The 19,421-nt window shown below is 49.2% G+C and overlaps 2 protein-coding genes across 3 annotated transcripts in view; one reads left to right on the forward strand and one right to left on the reverse strand.

Annotated features, from left to right (window-relative positions):
* EME2 (essential meiotic structure-specific endonuclease subunit 2) overlaps window positions 1-7,186 on the forward strand; it is a 49,155-nt gene extending 41,969 nt beyond the window's left edge. For both annotated transcript variants that reach the window (XM_075318270.1, XM_075318271.1), the window contains exons 8-9: window positions 4,160-4,349; window positions 4,798-7,186. In XM_075318270.1, the coding sequence (XP_075174385.1) occupies window positions 4,160-4,349; window positions 4,798-5,031 (424 nt within the window). In that variant the 3' untranslated portion in view covers window positions 5,032-7,186. The remainder of the gene's footprint in view (window positions 1-4,159; window positions 4,350-4,797) is intronic.
* Window positions 7,187-14,433: 7,247 nt separating this feature from the next.
* Window positions 14,434-19,421, reverse strand: part of SPSB3 (splA/ryanodine receptor domain and SOCS box containing 3) — a 28,236-nt gene continuing 23,248 nt past the window's right edge. The window contains exons 6-7 of the mRNA XM_075318272.1: window positions 17,796-17,921; window positions 14,434-15,951 (exon numbers count right to left, since the gene is read on the reverse strand). Of these exons, the coding sequence (XP_075174387.1) occupies window positions 15,590-15,951; window positions 17,796-17,921 (488 nt within the window). The 3' untranslated portion in view covers window positions 14,434-15,589. The remainder of the gene's footprint in view (window positions 15,952-17,795; window positions 17,922-19,421) is intronic.

Raw genomic sequence — 19,421 nt, forward strand, 5'->3', positions numbered from 1 at the left:
AGTTGCAGTGGAAGATATGGCTTCACTCAAAGATGCCACTGACAGACAGATGGAGCTCTGGTTGAAATCCATCTATGAAGCTATTGCCGTGTCTTTGCTCCAGCTTTCGCAGCCGTCTGGGCGCTCCAAGCGGTCTCAGCGGCTCAAGCGCAAATTGAGGCAGTCACACGTATGTCTGCGTCGCAGGCTGCGTCTTTAACGTCTCAAACGTCAGCGTTTATGGCATACGCCATTAATGCTGTCCTGGACTCGGCGAGCCGGAAGGCGGTTGCGTCCGACAATTCAGTGGTAATACGCAGAGCCTTCTGGTTGTGGGAATGGAAGGCAGATTCTGCTTCCAAAAAAGTGCCTAACCAGTTTGCCATTCTCTGGCGACTGCTTGTTTGGTGAGCGACTGGATGAAATCATCAAACAATCCAAGGCAAAGGATACATCCTTTCCTCAGGCTACACCGATCATACCCCAACAGAGGAGGGGACAGTCGAGGTTCGGTCCTTGCGGGGCGCAGGCAGGTCCAATTCTCCTCGTCCAAAAGGCCTCAGAAGGATCAGAAGAACTCCGACGCGTAGCGGTCTAAATCACGCCCTAAAAAGACCGCCGGAGGCGCCGCTACCAAGGCGGCTTCCTCATGACTTACGGCCTCCTCACACCGCATCCTCGGTCGGTGGCAGGCTCTCCCGCTTTTGCGACACCTGGCTGCCACAAGTAAAAGACCGTTGGGTGAGAGACATTTTGTCTCATGGTTACAGGATAGAGTTCAGCTCTCGTCCTCCGACTTGATTCTTCACAACATCCCCGCCTCCCGAGCGAGCCAGGGCTCTGCTGCAGGCGGTGGGCATTCTGAAGGCAGAAGGAGTGGTGGTCCCGGTTCCTCTTCAGCAACAGGGTCACGGTTTCTACTCCAACCTGTTTGTGGTTCCAAAGATGGACAGGTCCTTCTGTCCTGTTTTGGACCTAAAACTGCTCAACAAACACGTAAGGACCAGGCGGTTCCGGATGGAATCCCTCCGCTCCGTCATCGCCTCAATGTCCCAAGGAGATTTTTTAGCATCGATCGATATCAGGATGCTTATCTCCACGTACCAATTGCTCCTGAGCATCAGCGCTTCTTGCGCTTCGCCATAGGAGACGAACACCTTCAGTTCGCGGCACTGCCGTTCGGCCTGGCGACAGCCCCAAGGGTTTTCACCAAGGTCATGGCTACAGTAGTTGCGGTCCTCCACTCTCAGGGTCACTCAGTGATACCCTACTTAGACGATCTGCTGGTCAAGGCACCCTCTCAAGAGGCATGCCAACACAGCCTCAACGTTACTCTGGAGATTCTACAGAGTTTCAGGTGGATCATCAATTTTCCAAAGTCAAATCTGACACCGGTCCAATCGCTGACATATCTTGGCATGGAGTTTTCTTACTCTTCCAGCGATAGTGAAGCTTCTGCTGGACAAACAGCGTTCACTACAGACAGGGGTACAATCACTCCTTCAAGGTCGGTCACACCCCTTGAGGCGCCTCATGCACTTCCTGGGGAAGATGGTGGCAGCAATGGAAGCAGTCCCTTTCGCGCAGTTTCACCTGCGTCCTCTTCAATGGGACATCCTACGCAAGTGGGACAGGATGCCGACGTCCCTAGACAGGAACGTCTCCCTCTCTCAAGCAACCAAAGCTTCCCTTCGGTGGTGGCTTCTTCCCACCTCATTATCGAAAGGGAAATCTTGCCTAACCCCGTCCTGGGTGGTGGTCACGACGGACGCGAGTCTGTCAGGGTGGGGAGCGATCTTTCTCCACCACAGGGCTCAGGGTACGTGGACTCAGCAAGAGTCCTCACTTCAGATCAATGTTCTGGAGATCAGGGCAGTGTATCTTGCCCTAAAAGCGTTCCAGCAGTGGCTGGAAGGCAGGCAGATCCGAATTCAGTCGGACAACTCCACAGCGGTGGCTTACATCAACCACCAAGGTGGGACACGCAGTCGGCAAGCCTTCCAGGAAGTCCGCCGGATTCTGCTGTGGGTGGAAGCCACAGCACCCACCATATCCGCAGTTCACATCCCGAGCGTAGAAAACTGGGAAGCAGACTTTCTCAGTCGCCAGGGCATGGATGCAGGGGAATGGTCCCTTCACCCGGACGTGTTTCAGGAGATCTGTTGCCGCTGGGGGATGCCGGACGTCGACCTAATGGCGTCTCAGCACAACAACAAGGTCCCGGCATTCATGGCGCGGTCTCACGATCACAGAGCTCTGGCGGCAGACGCCTTCGTTCAGGATTGGTCTCAGTTTCAACTCCCTTATGCGTTCCCTCCTCTGGCACTGTTGCCCAGAGTGTTACGCAAGATCAGGTCCTACTGCCGCCGCGCCATCCTCGTCGCTCCAAAATGGCCAACGAGGTCGTGGTACCCGGATCTGTGGCATCTCACGGTAGGCCAACCGGGGGAACTATCAGACCGACCAGACTTGCTGTCTCAAGGGTCGTTTTTTCCTTCTGAATTCTGCGACCCTCAACCAGACTGTGTGGCCATTGAGTCCTGGATCCTAGCATCTGCAGGGTTATCTCAAGGGGTCATTACCACTATGAGACAGGCCAGAAAACACACATCTGCCAAGATCTACCACAGAACGTGGAAGATATTCTTATCTGGGTCCTCTGCTCAGGGAGTTTCTCCCTGGCCAATTGCCTTGCCTACTTTCTTTCCTTCCTGCAATTCGGTTGGAAAAAGGTTTGTCGCTCAGTTCCCTTAAGGGACAAATCTCAGCGCTCTCTGTATTTTTTTCAGAAGCGCCTAGCAAGACTACCTCAGGTACGCACGTTCCTGCAGGGGGTTTGCCGCTTAGTCCTTCCTTACAAACGACTGTTAGAACCCTGTGATTTGAACAGGGTGCTGATGGTTCTGCAGAAACCACCATTCGAGCCTATGAGGGATTTTTCTCTCTCACGCCTTTCGCAGAAAGTGGTTTTCCTAGGGACAGTCACTTCACTTCGGAGAGTGTCTGTCGGGGCAGCATTGTCGTGCAAAGTCCCCTTCCCGGTGTCTCACCAGGTCAAGGGGTTCTGCGTCCGGTTCCGGAATTTCTCCCTAGGGTGGAATCCCCCCTTTCATCTCAATCAGGGTATCCGTACCCTCTGTTTGTCTTCATCCAGTTCACCAATGTGAAAAGGATTTGCACTTGATTAGATCTGGTGAGAGCACTCAGACTCTTCATCGATCGTACGGCGTCCCTGCGCCGCTCGGAAGCACTCTTGTCCTTGTCGCTAGCCAGCGTAAAGGGTTGCAGGCTTCCAAATCAAGACTGGCTCGGTGGTTCAAGGAACCAATTCTCTAGCTTATCGTGCTGCTGGGCTTACGGTTCCCTCAGGGCTGAAGGTCCATTCTACCAGAGCGGTGGATGCGTCCTGGGCTTGAGGCACCAGGCTATGGCTCAGCAGGTGTGTCAGGCGGCTACCTGGTCCAGCCTCCACACTTTCACGAAACACTGTCAGGTGCATACCTATGCTTCGGCGGATGCCAGCATAGGCAGACGAGTCCTTCAGGCGGCGGTTGCCCACCTGTAGAAAGGGGCCGTTTTACGGCTCTATTACGAGGTATTATTTTACCCACCCAGGGATTGCTTTTGGATATCCCAATTGTCTGGGTCTCCCAATAGAGCGACAAAGAAGAAGGGAATTTTGTTTACTTACCGTAAATTCCTTTTCTTCTAGCTCTAATTGGGAGACCCAGCACCCGCCCCTGTTTTTTTGTATACACATGTTGTTCATGTTGAATGGTTTCAGTTCTCCGATATTCCTTCGGATTGAATTTGCTTAAACCAGTTTATTGGCTTTCCTCCTTCTTGCTTTTGCACTAAAACTGAGGAGCCCGTGATCCCACGGGGGGTGTATAGGCAGAAGGGGAGGGGCCTTACACTTTTAAGTGTAATACTTTGTGTGGCCTCCGGAGGCAGTAGCTATACACCCAATTGTCTGGGTCTCCCAATTAGAGCTAGAAGAAAAGGAATTTTAGGTAAGTAAACAAAATTCCCTTCTTCTTTTATATAGTAAAAAAAAATAATTTTTTTACATATTAAAAAAATATATATTTTTTTTAATATATAAAAAATTATTTTCTTTTACTATATAAAAGAAAATTTTATATATATATTTTATTATATATCAGATTTTTGTTTGCAGGAAACACTGGGAAGCTCAGTCGTACTCGTTCTGCACCTCAGTGGGGAGCTGGCGCGGGTGGGGTCCTCGAGGATCGCTCACAGGTTTACCTCTGGTTTGGAGGAGGCAAATTCAGCAGTTGAACAGAGTTAGTCCGGCAATGGCTGCAGCCATAACCGAGGCTTATCCCTCACCGCAGCTTCTCATGCAGGTTAGTGGCAGAATGCACAGTGGTTCTCTACAATGTGTACTTCAACTCTTAATTAAAGGGAATCTGTCATCAGGTTTTTTCCACCTAATCTGAGAGTAGCATAATGTAGGGGCAGAGATCCTGATTCCAGTGATGTGTCACTTACTGGGCTGCTTAGTGTCGTTTTTTTTAAAATTACTGTTTAACCAGCAGGGGATTATCATTACAGGACTACTTGGCGTGCTGCAGGTAGTCCAGAATATTCATGAGCTCTGTATAACTGCTAGATCTGCAGCAGACAAAACATTGATTTTATCAAAATAACAGCAAAGAGCTGGAATCAGGGTCTCTGTCTCTGCATTATGCTGCTCTCAGATGGGGAAGGGGGAGCAAAAACCTGGTGACATATTCCCTTTAAGTAGAGATTTCTGAGATCTATCTTTCACATTATCTTTCTGACCCTCTCCAGGCTTATGATTCATGCAATACTGAACGGGAGAAACTCACTCTCCTCTCTGATCTGCGGGTGCCACGTAAGGCAGGTGACACAGAAGAGGGCGATGACCCAGATGATGCCAGCAACACACGAGGTGATGAACCAGCAGTGGGGAGAGACAGGCGAATCGGTCCAGATTTATCACGACGGATCTGGATTTTCATGACTGCCACTAATCCAGAACTAGTGTTGGATCTGAATTCATAGCACGTGGGGCTGTAACGGCTTCTGTCACTATTTTCTAATGGACTTGATCAGTAATGACTATAAAATCTTTTCCCTGGGGTGGATTTAATGAAATAGTATTGTATTTATGTAATAGTCTAATTATTGTTTCTCTGCCTGTCCAGTGTATAAGAAAATAGCAGTGTGGCTGGGAGTATAACCAGGGGAGCTCACCATTACCGCATATTAATACTTGCCTGGTTTTAAAGTGTATGTACACTTATGCAATCATTTTTGGCAATTTATTTTCCTCTTGAACATTTTTATATATATATATATATATATATATATATATATATATATATATATATATATATATATATATATATATATATTATACACACACACACACACACAGCTCCTGTGATTGCATAGATATAGACTAAAATAAATCCTATGTGTAAACTGATGCTACAGTCATGATGACGGTTTATGACTGCAGTTCTATAGGTGCTGTATACACTGAATGGTCATGATATAGGGGCAGAGAGCCTGATTCAGGCAGTGTCATTTACTGGACTATTTGTTAGAGGCAGATCTAGGCTGTAAGGCCCCATTCACATGTCCGTTTAAGAACCGTACACGTGTCACATTTCATTTTAAATGTCCATGTGACATGTACCGGGAAAAAAAAAATGCATAACCCTGAAATGCATGTTTTTTTTTCTTATGTGTTAAAGATGTGCAAAGATGGCCAGAGAGAAAACTTACAGCTATTAACCAAATAAATTGGAAAAAAATCTTTCTTGAATGCATTTAATGTTGGCTGGTGCTACACGGACGGCACACAAATGTCATCCGTGTGCCGTACGTGTTTTTCACGGATCTCTGTGCTGATGCTAAAAAATGGCCATGCCTCCATGTGATTAACATGGTCCGTCTAAAAACATTAAGGTGTGAAAATCAACAGAGTTGAATGAGTGAGTATGTGTGTAAACGTGTCTCTCGTACTTGTGAAAACGGACACACATGTACTGGAAATATGGACATGTGAAGGGGGCCTTTACCTCCTGAGTATAGGGCAGGTTCACACTGTGAGCCTGCCCCATACGCTCACTTCCGATTTGTGCTGTACGTGTATGGCGGATGTCGTGAAAGGGTTAAGGTGCGTGCCCACAATCAGGGTTCACAGCGTTTTGGATGCAGCATGTTTTCACTGTGACCAAAACATTGCATTGTACAGTAAAAGCACAGTGGATGGGATTTCTAGAAATCCCATGTACACTGTGCCTGCTTTTTTTTTCCAGCAGCATCAACTGACCTGTGGCGTGGATCGCCGAGCTGCCACATGTCAATTTATTGCTGCCAAGACGCGAGTATTCTCCACAGGGACAAAAGAGAAAAACACCGCAGCGGCCCGAACCCTGATCTTGGGCACAGGCAGCTGCGGTCACCTGTGAAGAGCACTTGCGGTCCCGCAGGATAGAACATGTTGCAACAAGGAGGCAGCATGTCCGGATCTTGGGCACATATCCTAAAAAAAATGACCCAGATTTATCCATTGGTTAATTCAGTTTGACAAGTTAAGATTGTTTCATCCAAACTGCCCTATACACAATAGATGGATGTCAGGTGATTGATGCTTTTGCCGCCATCATCCCTCACATACACAGAAGCGCGTGTTCTGCAGAGTGTTCCCATGTTCTCTATGGTAAAGCCACAGACAGTAAATTTCACAGTCCATATTACAGCGACAAGGGGCCCGATTTCTGCTGCCACAATATGAAATTGGCCTAAGGCCATGTTCACATAGCACAATGTTGGTCAGTATTTTACACCAGTATTTGTAAGCTAAAACCAGGAGTGGGTGAAAAATGCAAAAGTGGTGCCCGTGTTTCTATTATACTCTTCCTCGGATTGATCCACTTTTGGTTTAGCTTACAAATAAATAATAATGTAAAATACTGACCAAATACTCAACGTGTGCACGAGGCCTAAAGTGGTCCTTTTAAGTGCAGGCTGAACAGGTAGAGGGCAACAAGTAAAATATATGGGGGTATTTGACTCTGCCGACAAATGTGAGGAGGTGACAAGAATGGGGCAGGTAGAGTTTAAGTATGTGACCCTTTATTCTTACAGGAGAAAGCAGAGGTGTCTTTCCTAAGCTTATTAAAGGGAAGGTGTAAAAAAAAATAAAAATTCCATAACTGAAAAAATGTAAAATATTAATGTTAATCTTTTTATTTATTTATTTTTTTTTAAACAAAGTGTACTGCTAGCTCACATTACAGCTGCAGTAAATCTGCTCTCCTGTGTGTGATGTCACAGCTACTCTCTTAATCTGGGGGGTTCCAAAAGATAAGAGAATGAAGTTTAGGATCAGAGTTCGGAGCTATTTTGTTGGTGACCGCAAAGTGATCCTAATATGTCTAAAGTGTCACTAAGGACAGCTCCACTGTATACTATGCCCATATATTCATGTGCCCTCGTATACTGAGCCCCAATATTTCTGTGTTCTACTGCATACTCTGCCCCCATATACTGTGCTCTGAGAGGAGGAACTGCCGAGACACCAGGCTAACAAGAGTAGCTGCTGGCAGAGATCAGAGGTGACATGGTGCGAGGAGGGGTGATCTGATGTCTGTTCCTCCCGTCAGCAATGAAAGCACAGAGCAGTGAGGAGCGAAGGCCTGAGGTGTGGCAGCACACTAGGATCAGTTAGGGTGCAATCACCGCTACCCAGCACTGGAACTCACCCCATCCTGAGCGGGTAACAGGGGGAAAGTGCAGCATATGCTGTGGGCTCCACAAAGATGGCAGCAGTCTCCTCCCAGAGCTGTGATCTGGACAGCCCAGGAGGCGTGTCCAGCTCACAGCAGGGAGCTCTCAGTGTTAAATATAGGTTCGGAGCGCGACTATGAGACCCAATACACAGAGAGCTGCCATATTTGAGGTAACTGTCCTTACTCCAAGATGGCAGCCCCCAGTGTTTCAGTAAAAATATACAGTGGAACCTTGGTTAACGAGAACAATCCGTTCTGGGACTGTGCTTGTTAACCAAGTTACTCGTTCAGCAAAGCAAGATTTACCATAGGAAATCATTGCAATGCAGACAATTCGTTCCACAACTTGTTAAATGTCCCATCCTGGTCCCCTATTGTGCCATTCCACACACGTACACAGACACGTACATACGCACACTATGCTCACCTTACCTCCTGGTACTTGCAGTTCGCCGGTACAGGCTGTGTATCGGGTAACTCGTCGCGATGGTTACCGATACACATCCTCTACCGGCGAACTACAAGAACCGTGAGGCCGGCGATGGAACGGAAGGTAAGGTGAGCATAATGTGTGTGTGTGTGTGTGTTGACTGCAAGAGCGGATGAGAGCGCGGTAGATGCACGGAACCAGAAGTGTGTGCGGTGAGTATTTCTTCATCGTTCCTTATGGGAGACCCAGACCATGGGTGTATAGCTTCTGCCTCCGGAGGACACACAAAGTACTACACTCAAACGTGTAGCGCCTCCCTCCTAGCATATACACCCCCTGGTAGCCAGTCCTAGCCAGTTTCAATGCTTTGTGTTCAGGAGGATCACACACACATGCATTCTCTGATTTTTGATTTCAAAGATTTGGAAGAAAAGCGGGTCCAGTCTGGACTCCCGGCATGTCCCTTCTCACCCCACTGTGTCGGCGGTGCTGTTAAGGTTGATTTTACAAGGCTGGAGCCTTCACATGCCGCGCTCCTTCACCATCCCTTGGGGCTCTGGCTTGAAGTGGGAGCCATCACGGTTCTCACTGCTTTGCAGGAGACCGGTCTCCATCCGCAGCCCTTTCAGGATCCTGCCGGACGGAGCGCTCACCTCCCAGGGACCTGGCACCTGCGTCTCACAAGCTAAGTACTGAGACGTTTTTACCACAGAAAGTGGTCTTTCCAGGGGTCCCTTGTACTTTATATATTGGGGAGAGTGTGTTATATGATTGTGTTAACATTTCCGGCCGGTTCTCCAGTTTTCACTGGAGAACCGCGCCGATGGTGCCTGCATGCTGGCCGCATGTTTAAATCTAGGCCCCGGCTTCGCCTGAGGCCTAGTTTCGGTTTCACTGCCCCTGCATGTCAGTCTTGCAGAGGGACAGTGCGGCTCCGCCCAGCGGCTGTTCAGCACAGGGAACGGACTCTCCTCACTGAGGAAAGATTCCCTCCCCTGTATACCTCATTTGCTCGCTCTCAGAGTAGGCCCCGCCCCCTCTCCTCGCTCCGGTCGCCATTTTCTCAGCGTTCTCAATGTCTGCATAGGCACAGAGATACCACATTGTGACAAATGGGGGCCTGGGCTGGGGGACTGGAGGGCACAGAAATGTAGGTTAAACGGTCTGGCAAGCCACAACCTCCGGTTGTGCAGCTGCTTATATTCTCTGTTTATATACTCTGCTGGGGGTCATTCTGGACAGAGCCCCCACTTCTGCAGCATGTCTCACATCAGAGCAAGGCTGCAAGGCTGTTCTTAATTTGCACTGCATGTGGACTCGTACGGCCTGTACCGAGCACATAAACACAGTGGTCCCTCAGCCTGGAGGATCATCAGTGGTCCCTCCAGCTGCTCCGGCTCCGGTGGTGCTGAGCATGCATTAGCCCCCTTCTCAGGGCGCTTCTGCTGCTACGGCTCGCTCAGCAAAGCTCACAGAGGACTCTTCATCTGGTCTCAGACCCCGTCCTCCTAAAATGGAGACGCAGGGTCCCCTGTCCTTCCCCGTCCCGCAGCTCTGATTCACGAGCTGACTCACTGGACGAGGAGGATGTCTTTACTAGGGGCTCGGACACTACTTCATGTACCATTGATCTGTCCGAAGGTGATGCAGATGCTAATGATTTGATTGCGTCCATTATATTTGTACTGGACCTCAATCCGCCTGTATCAGGGGAGCATCCCCCTCTGGCAGAAAGGCATCAGTATACCTTAAAGAGAACAAGGAGTGTGTTCCTTAACCACTCCAGTTTTCAGCCCACTGTGACCAAGCCCAGAGCCTGTCCTGACAGACGCTCCCAAAGCGTGGTTCTTATGACTGTTTCCCCCTTCCACCAGAGGTGGTCAAGGAGTGAGCTCATTCACCAAGGGTGGTCCCTCCGGTGCCTAGACTTTCAGCCCGGATAGTTGTATCAGTGGCTGACGGCACCTCTCTAAGGATCCCACTGTACGTTAATTCTGTACTGGACCTCAATCCGCCAGTATCAGAGGAGCAACCCTCTCTGGCAAAAAGGCACCAGTTTACCTTGCCTAAGAGAACAAGGAGTGTGTTCCTTAACCACTCCAGTTTTCAGGCCACTGTGACCAAGCCCAGGGTCTGCTCTGACAAACGCTTCCCAAAGCGTGGTTCTGATGACAGTTTTCCCTTTCCACCAGTGGTGGTCAAGGAGTGGGCTCATTCACCAAAGGTGGTCCCTCCGGTGTTTAGACTCTCAGCCCAGACCGTTGTATCAGTGGCTGATGGCTCCTCACTTAAGGTTTTGCTGTCCGCCAGGTTGTCCTTCTGGCCAAATCTGTATGGAGGCGGCAGGGGCCTCGTTCTCCTCAGCTTTTGCAGCAGTGCGGGCTTTCAAAGCCATCTCTGCTTCTCTAGAGGAGATGCATTCCCTCACAGGGACTCTATGCCCGAAATGGTTGCCTTAACTTCCAGACTTCAGTCTTTTCATCCTATGCCATGTCTGCCATGCTGGAGACTCTCACCGCACTGCGGTGGCCTCGGCTAATTTCCTCGCTATCCGCAGGCTCCTGTGGCTTCGGAAGTGGAAGGCAGATGCTTCTAAAGAAGTTCCTTGCTGGGCTCCCTTTTGTTGGGACCAGACTATTCGGGAACAACTGGATGAAATTATTAAGGAAGCTCTTGGCGGGAAGAGTTCTTCCATGCCACAAACCTAAACCAGGAAACCTGTCCAGGGCAGGAATCAGTCGAGGTTTCGTTCTTTTCGTTCCTCCGTCTGATCGTTCTCTAAGCCCTCGGCCTCGTCCACTAGCTCAGCCAAGGATCGTAAACCCAAATGGCGCACGAAGCCGCGTCCTCAGAAGACCGCAGGAGATGCTGCCACTAAGTCAGCCTCCTCCTGGCTATCTGGCCACGCCAGCAATGTCCTTGGTCAGTGGCAGGCTCTCCCACTTTGGCGACCTATGGTTTTAACACGTCTCCGATCAGTGGGTGCGGGATACTATCTCCCACGGCTACAGGATAGAATTCTATCCAGCCCGCCAAACAGATTTTTTATGTCAACTCCCCCCTGCTCCAAGGCCGCCGCCTTCTCACAGGCCGTGGCATTCTTGCAGGCCAATGGAGTAATTGTACCGGTTCCCGACTGGGAACGGTTCTGAGATTTCTGCTTAAATCTATTCCTAGTCCCCGAAGAGGGCGGTGCCTTCCGACCTGGATCTCAAGCCTCTCAAGCATGTTCAGGTGCGGCATTTTCGCATGGAGTCTCTGCGATCAATCAATGACCCAAGGAGATTCCCTAGCATCCATTGACATCAGAGATGCCTATCTGCATGTGCCAATCGCAGTTTCACACCAGCGTTGGCTACGTTTTGCAATCGGAGTGGTCCAATTCGTGGCTCTTCCCTTGGGGTTAGCCACGGCCCCTCGAGTATTCTCAAGGTCGGGGCAGCTGTGATTGCGGTCCTGCACCTCTAGGGGTTGGCAGTGATCCTTTTGCCCTGGACGGCCTTCTAGTCTGGGCTTCATCCAGTGCAGACTGTTAGCGGAGTGCCTCGCTCACTCTCGCCACTCTAACCAATTCGGGTGGCTTGTCATTCTGTCCAAGTCCACTCTGACTTCGACCCAGAAGTTCACGTACCCAGGGACGCAATTCGAGACGCTGTCGGCACTTGTGAAGCTGCCCTTAGTCAAACAGCAGTCCCTCCGCTGGCGGTCGACGTTGTTCCATCAGGCACCTAATACAGGTGCTGGATCAGATGGTAGCGTCAATGGAAGCGATTCCCTTGCCCAGTTCCATCTGCGTCCTCTGCGGCTGGATATTTTCCGCTGTTGGAACAAGCGGACTTCCTCCTTCCACGGGGTGGTGGCTTCGCCACAGACCAGGGGCTCGTTTCAGTGGTGGCTTCGGCCCCTCTCTCTCAGGGACGCTCCTTCCTGGCCCCGTCCCGGGTGATCCTCACCAGGATGCTAGTCTATCCGGCTGGGGAGCAGTATATCTCCACCATGGAGCGCAGGGCACTTGGACTCTGTCCGAATCAGCCCTCTGGATCAATGTGCTGGAAATCAGAGCTGTGTTTCTAGCTCTCTAAGCCTTTCACCATCTGTTGGCGGACAGGCACATTCGAGTCCAGTCAGACAACGCGACAGCGTTTGCCTACATCAACCTCCAGGGCGGGACACTCAGCCGCCTGGCAATGTTGGAGGTTCAACGCATTCTTCAGTGGACGGAGGACTCCTAGTCCACCATATCTGCAGCCCACATCCCAGACGTGGAAAACTGTGAGGCAGATTGTCTCAGCCGTCAAACCGTGGCTCCACGATCCTCAGGTTTTTGCGGCAGACGCGCTGGTTCAAGTTTGGTCCCAGCTTCGTCTGTCTTACGTGTTTCACCCTCTAGCTCTTGCCCAGAGTCCTGCGCAAGATCAGAAAGGAGGGCCGTCGGGTCATTCTCATTACTCCAGACTGACCCAGGCAAGCTTGGTACCCTGACCGGCTCCATCTGTCCGTAGAGGTGCCATGGCATCTCCCGGACTGTCCAGACCTTCTCTCACGAGGTCCGTCTTTCCGCCAGAATCCTGCGGCTCTCAGATTGACGGCGTGGCTTTTGAGTCCTGGCTCTTGACGACTTCTGGTATCCCTCCTGAAGTCATCTCCACTATGACTCGAGCTCGGAAGTATCCTTTGGCCTTTTGGCCTTGCCGACCCTCCTGTCCCTTCTACAGTCCGGTCTGCAGCTAGGACTATCCCTCAATTCCCTTAAGGGACAGGTCTCGGCTCTGTCAGTGTTGTGCCAGCGGCATATCGCCCGGCTGGCTCAGGTGCGCTCCTTCATGCAGGGCGCATCTCACATCATTCCGCCTTACCGGCGGCCTTTGGAGCCCTGGGACCTTAATCCGGTCCTCACGGCTTCCGGAAACCCCCCTTTGAGCCTCTTAGGGAGGTTTCTTTGTTTCGTCTTTCACAGAAAGTGGTCTTTCTAGTGGCCATAATTTCCTTCAAGAGAGTCTCTGTTTTGGCTGCACTCTCTTCGGAGTCACCCCCTTTTTTGGTTTTTCATCAAGACAAGGTGGTTCTCCGTCCGACTCCGGACTTTCTCTCTAAGGTGGTTGCTGCTTCCACCTTAACCGGGGCATTTTCCCTGCCTTCCTTTTGTCCGGCTCCTGTTCATCGCTTTGAAAAGGCGTTGCATGCTCTGGATCTGGTGCGGGCGCTCCGGATCTATGTGTCTCGCACCGCTGTTCTTAGGTGGTGCACCTCTCTTTTGTGCTGACCACTGGTCAGCGTAAGGGCCTCTCGGCATCTAAGCCGACCCTGGCTCGTTGGATTAGGTTGGCCATTTCCGATACCTACCAGTGTACTCAAGTGCCTCTCCCGCCGGGGATCAAGGCACACTTGACCAGAGCTGTCGGTGCCTCTTAGGCTTTCAGGCCCAGGCTATGGCTCAGCAGGTCTGTCAGACTGCCACTTGGATTAGTCTGCATACCTTTTCGAAGCACTACCAAGTGCATGCTCATGCTTCGGCAGATGCGAGCTTGGGCAGACGCATCCTTCAGGCGGCTGTCGCCCATTTGTGAAGTTAGGTTTCGCCTACTTCTCAGTTTTTCTGTTTAGTCACACCCATGGACTGCTTTGGAACGTCCCATGGTCTGGGTCTCCCATAAGGAACGATGAAGAAAAAGAGAATTTTGTTTACTTACCGTAAATTCTTTTTCTTATAGTTCCGACATGGGAGACCCAGCACCCTCCCTATTGCCTGTTGGCAGGTTTCTTGTTCCGTGTGTTTTCACCGGCTGTTGTTGTTGTAGACAGAGGTTCCGGTTGTTCCGGGTTTTGCTCTGTCTCTACTTGTGGGTGGATGTCCTCCTTCAGCTTTTGCACTAAACTGGCTAGGACTGGCTACCAGGGGGTGTATATGCTAGGAGGGAGGAGCTACACGTTTGAGTGTAGTACTTTGTGTATCCTCCGGAGGCAGAAGCTATACACCCATGGTCTGGGTCTCCCATGTCGGAACTATAAGAAAAAGAATTTACGGTAAGTAACAAAATTCTCTTTTTTTCTCATACGGCAAAGCTTGCTCGTAAACGGAGTTACAAATTTACAGCAAGCTTTGCTCGTTAAGCGAAATACTCGCAAACCGGGTTACTCGTTAACCGAGGTTCCACTGTAATTGAATAAAAACTAAATCAATAATGAATTTAATTTTGTATTAAAAATAATTGACTCAATAATCACTATTATTAATACAAAAATTAAAAAAACGCAACACCTTCCCTTTAACTTACCAGCCAATGCAGGAAATCCTTCTTCAGGAAGGGCTATGGTCCAGCCCTGGCTCCGGTGCAGCCTTATTTTTGCAGACAATATCACAAGGCATACGAAAACATAGCGGCTGAATTAAAAATATAAGGCAATCCAAGCTATATTTTCATACCGCGACTTTCATTGATATATAGGTGTTAAACAGGAAGCCTACATGAGATTCTAGCAGTAACATATTAAGCAGACTACACCACAACCCAAACCCATCCAACTCACAGTGTCCTAATGGAGCAGAAAAATAAAATAAAATAAAACCAGCTGTAAATATGACGTTGGTAGGGAGAGGACGAACAGTACAATGAACAGTTACTCCGATAACGATAACAGTATATGGATGTGGTCTCTACAGATCCTGGATGGAGGTTGTTCTTATAGAAACCGATTAATGTCGCCATGATGTCAACCAACAGTTTGAGCCTCAGGGGGACTTTAACTTAGCCCTAAGTATTACAGGTCATGGAAATGCCTACACAACTGTTACATGGTAGTTTCTAAGAGTCACTCGGGTCCAAGCAGTAGCCATTCAATGATCATTGGGTCCGATTCATTATACAATCTGTAGTAGCAAAAACCCCAGTTGTTTTACAGATCCTGTTAAAGTGCTGGTAGAAAACAGAACTCTTCATTTCTAAGGATAAAAGGACTTAAAGGATGTGTCCATGATTAGGTCCACTCTGGTATTGCATCATTCACTTAAATATTTAAAAACAAGCCAAGATTGGCGCTAATTCTGGAGGGGGACGGGGATTTTTATTATTTTTTTTTTAACCCGGACGACCCTAATTTAATGGCATGTCTTGTTATGTGAAGGTCGGATGTTACAGTTTGTGCCCCACCTAAGGCAGAAAGACAGTCATGCCAAACCGAAAACTAGGCTTCAGCTGTCTTAATGTAGCACCATCATTCTATGACAAGATGGGAGCGGCGCTCCAGTTTCCATTTTTCCCCCTCTTCAAGATCTACGTTCAGCTTGGAGGTCATTGCTTTGTTATAATCCGTCCTTGTAAAAGTTCACAGTGGGATGTTATGGCAGACAGTGGGCACCATGGCGGCACCTCTTTGCCTCCGGCCGCTGCTAAACCCTGCGGCACCGTTTCCGCTGACAGTCTTCCGGTCCTAGTGGGCAGCTGCTATCCGAGTCGCTCCCGCACGAAGCGGTGGCTGCAGTGTCACTTTTGCGCTGTCTGGAGGGGCTGATTCCCATTTGTAAGACCCAGCCCAGCTTGTTACTCAGAACTTGTTTGAGACCTGGAGGGAGAGGTAAAGCCTCCAGGGAGTCTACACAGTCAGGAAGCAGCTGGCGTAAGCGGGCACAGCACAGGTACTGGAGGGAGGTGCGGCAGCAGCACGAGCGGATTACTTTCATGCTGCTCTTGGCGGCTGTAGAACACACCATGGGGAATAACTTCTTGTTCCGCAGCTGAGTGGCCGCTACACCTGGAAGGTAAGAAGAACATATGAGACAACTGCTCTGTTCTACGTAATTTACCATATTTTTAGGATAAGACGCACTTTTCCGCCAAAATTTCGAGGGGTGCATCTTTTAACCCCTTAACGACTGCGGGTGGTAAAATGACGTCCTAGCAGTCAGTGTTAATCTCCCGGCAGCAGAGGAAGATCGGCGCACATCTCAGCTGATTTATACAGCTGACGTGTGCCTGCTAGGTACGAGCGGAATCGTTATCTGCCCGTGCCGTTTAACCCCTTAAATGGCGCTATCAAGTGACAGCGCCATTATAATCGCGATTGCGGTAAACGTTTACTCGCCACCCAATACCGGAAGTCATGTGACGTGATCACGTGACTTCCGGTGGTTGTCATGATAGCACAGGGTTATGTGATGACTCCTGTAGCTCACATGACTCACTTACTTTTTCTGGGTGAAACAGGAAATGAGCATATCTGCTGATCACAGCTGTGTAGCTGTGATCAACAGATATGGAAGAGCAATCAGACTGCTGATCCATATAGCCCCATAGGGGACCTAGTAAAAGAAAATACAAAAACCCCAAAAACCTAAAAGTTCAAATCACCCCCCTTTCGCCCTATTGAAAGTTAAAGGGTTAAAAGAAATAAAAAATATATAAACATTTGGTATCACTGGGTTCAGAAATGTCCGATCTATCAAAATATAAAATCAATTCCTCTGATTGGTAAACAGCGTAGCGTCAAAAAAATTCCAAACGACAAAATTATGTTATTTGGTCACCACAAAGTTTGCGCTAAATGCAATAACAGGCGATCAAAACATAGCATCTGTGCAAAACTGATACCGTTAAAAATGTCAGCCTGAGACACAAAAAAATAAGCACACACTGAGCTGCAGATCCCGAAAATTGAGAATGCTACAAGTCATGGAATATGGCGTAAAACGCACGCCACTTTTTTCGGACAAACTTCTGATTTTTTTTTAACCCCTTAGATAAAAGTAACCCTATTCATGTTTGGTGTCTACGAACTCGCACTGACCTGAGGCATCACACTGACACGTCAGTTTTACCATATAGTAAACACAGTGAATAAAATATCTAAAAAACAATAGTGCTATCGCACTTTTTTTTGCAATTTTTCCGCATTTGGAAATTCCAGTACACTAAATGGTAAAGCTCATGGTTTCATTTAAATGTACAACTCGTTCCACTAAAAACAAGTCCTCACATGACCATAATGACTGAAAAATAAAAAAAATTACATCTCTTGGAAGAATGGCGAAAAAAACACACAAAGTGCAAAATCAGCCGGTTGTGAAGGGGTTAATACGAATGTAGCTTACAGGGCTTTGTGGATCAGGGTGGTGTGGTGGGTGAGATGCTCTGTTAGCGATGCGGCTTCAAATAATGGCGCCCAGAGTCGGCACATATGCAGACGGAGCTCTGCGCACACGCCGGCTCCGGCCCATTGATCTCAGCAGCAGACTTAAGGAACATGTCGCCCAGAGGTGGCGTGGACGCAGATGAGATCTCGACTGGTCACTGAGCCAAGAGCTCAATCTGCGCATGTGCCGACTGCCGACTCTGGGCACCATTTATTTGAAGCCAGCACCGCCGACAGAGCATCTGTGACCCCGACCGCAGCCAGCACAAACCCCACCGCAGCGCCTGCAGCATCGCTCTACTCCAGCACTGCCCCTGCCTCCTGTGACCCCCACTCCACCACTGCTGCCGCCTCCCCCTCCGGTAAAACACCACAGGAGTATAAAACTGAGCCCCTTTTCTTTTTTTAAGTCTATATTTGGGGTGCGACTTATATGGTATGTCACATAGATCTGTTCAATCTCTTACCAATACACTTCCTGTTCTTGTAAAACGTCAGAACTCCATGCCAGGTATCCAGATGCACTCCAATAATTGACCCTTGGCCAAAGCGTGTGGAGAAGCTGCTTTTGTCACCTTTGTGCTGAAGCAAACCTAGAAGACGTAAAAGACAGATTAGCAGTATTACACAAAGTCAACCATGAACAATCCCGCTAGACTAAAGCCTGCTTTACATGTTACGATCCAGCATACGATATCGTATGCGATCGTAACCGCCCCCATCGTATGTGTGGCACGTTCAATTTGTTGAATGTGCCGCACAAACTATTAACCCCCGTCACACGTACTTACCAGTCCATACAACCTCGATGTGGGCGGCGAACGTCCACTTCCTGGAGTGGGAGGGACGTTTGGCGTCACGTCTACGTCACGCGGCAGCCGGCCAATAGAAGCGGAGGGGCGGAGATGAGCGGGACGTAAACATCCCGCCCACCTCCTTCCTTCCGCATTGCTGGCCGGGAGCCGCAGGACTCAGGTAAGATCTGTTCATCGTTCCCGGGGTGTCACACACAGCGATGTGTGCTACCCCGGGTACGATGAACAATCTGACGTTCAATTTTTAGGAATTGAATGACGTGCATGCGATGAACGTTTTAATGTTCATTCGTAATCGCACGTACCTGTCACACACTGCAATGTACCTTACGATGCCGGATGTGCGTCACTTACGACGTGACCCCGCCGACACATTGTAAGATACATTACAGCGTGTAAAGCGGGCTTTAGGGATCCCTCTAACTCAGAGTTATGTAAACCCCTATGATGTTGGTATGTCTCACTGGGATACTTTACACAGCCTTGAAAACGTATTCACACTCTGAACTTTTCCACATTACACCCACAAACTTAAAACCAACCAGCAGGTTTGTGTCTTATAAAGTAGAGGACGTACCATAATGGCTCTGGGATGTGGATTAAATTGATACCTTCAGATCAGAAATCCGAGGCTTGATTGCAAAATAATCCTTGCTCAAACCTTCAGAAATTATGTAATTTGTGCACAAGCTTGAGCATCGGGACAGGACTTTGTGGGTCAGGTCCTCAGTGATGATACCTCCTCTCATGCCTTGCCTCCTTTGGTGGGATGGTCTGTCGAGCTGCCCTCTGCTTCTAATAGACAAGGCCACAACATTCATCATTCAGCAAGGTGGAATCCTATCATGTTTGGTCACAGAGAAGGTATCTGGTCATGGAGTACACAATGTGTGCTGGTGGTTTTTTTCATAAGTTCATATCCTCCGGAGTAAGTCCTTATTAGTTTTCAACGAAGCTTCACTGAAGGAATCCCTGGTTCCCTCATTTCCAAGAGATCCGCTTCTACGATCAAGTCATTGAATACTATCAAAGCAGGGAATCCCTTTTCTCTTTACCCTCTCTTGCCATTCTTACCCTCAGACATTGAGTTCAGTCCGTCTTTCAGTTCTCTCTAAGGTCAGGTCTCGGCCCCTCGGCCAAGTCTTGGCCACGTCTCGGCCCCTCGGCCAAGTCTCGGCCACGTCTCGGCCCCTTGGCCAAGTCTCGGCCACGTCTCGGCCACATCTCGGCCACGTCTCGGCTACATCTCGGCCACGTCTCGGCCACGTCTCGGCTACA

Source organism: Anomaloglossus baeobatrachus, chromosome 7, assembly GCF_048569485.1.
Source record: "Anomaloglossus baeobatrachus isolate aAnoBae1 chromosome 7, aAnoBae1.hap1, whole genome shotgun sequence".
Lineage (NCBI taxonomy): Eukaryota > Metazoa > Chordata > Amphibia > Anura > Aromobatidae > Anomaloglossus > Anomaloglossus baeobatrachus.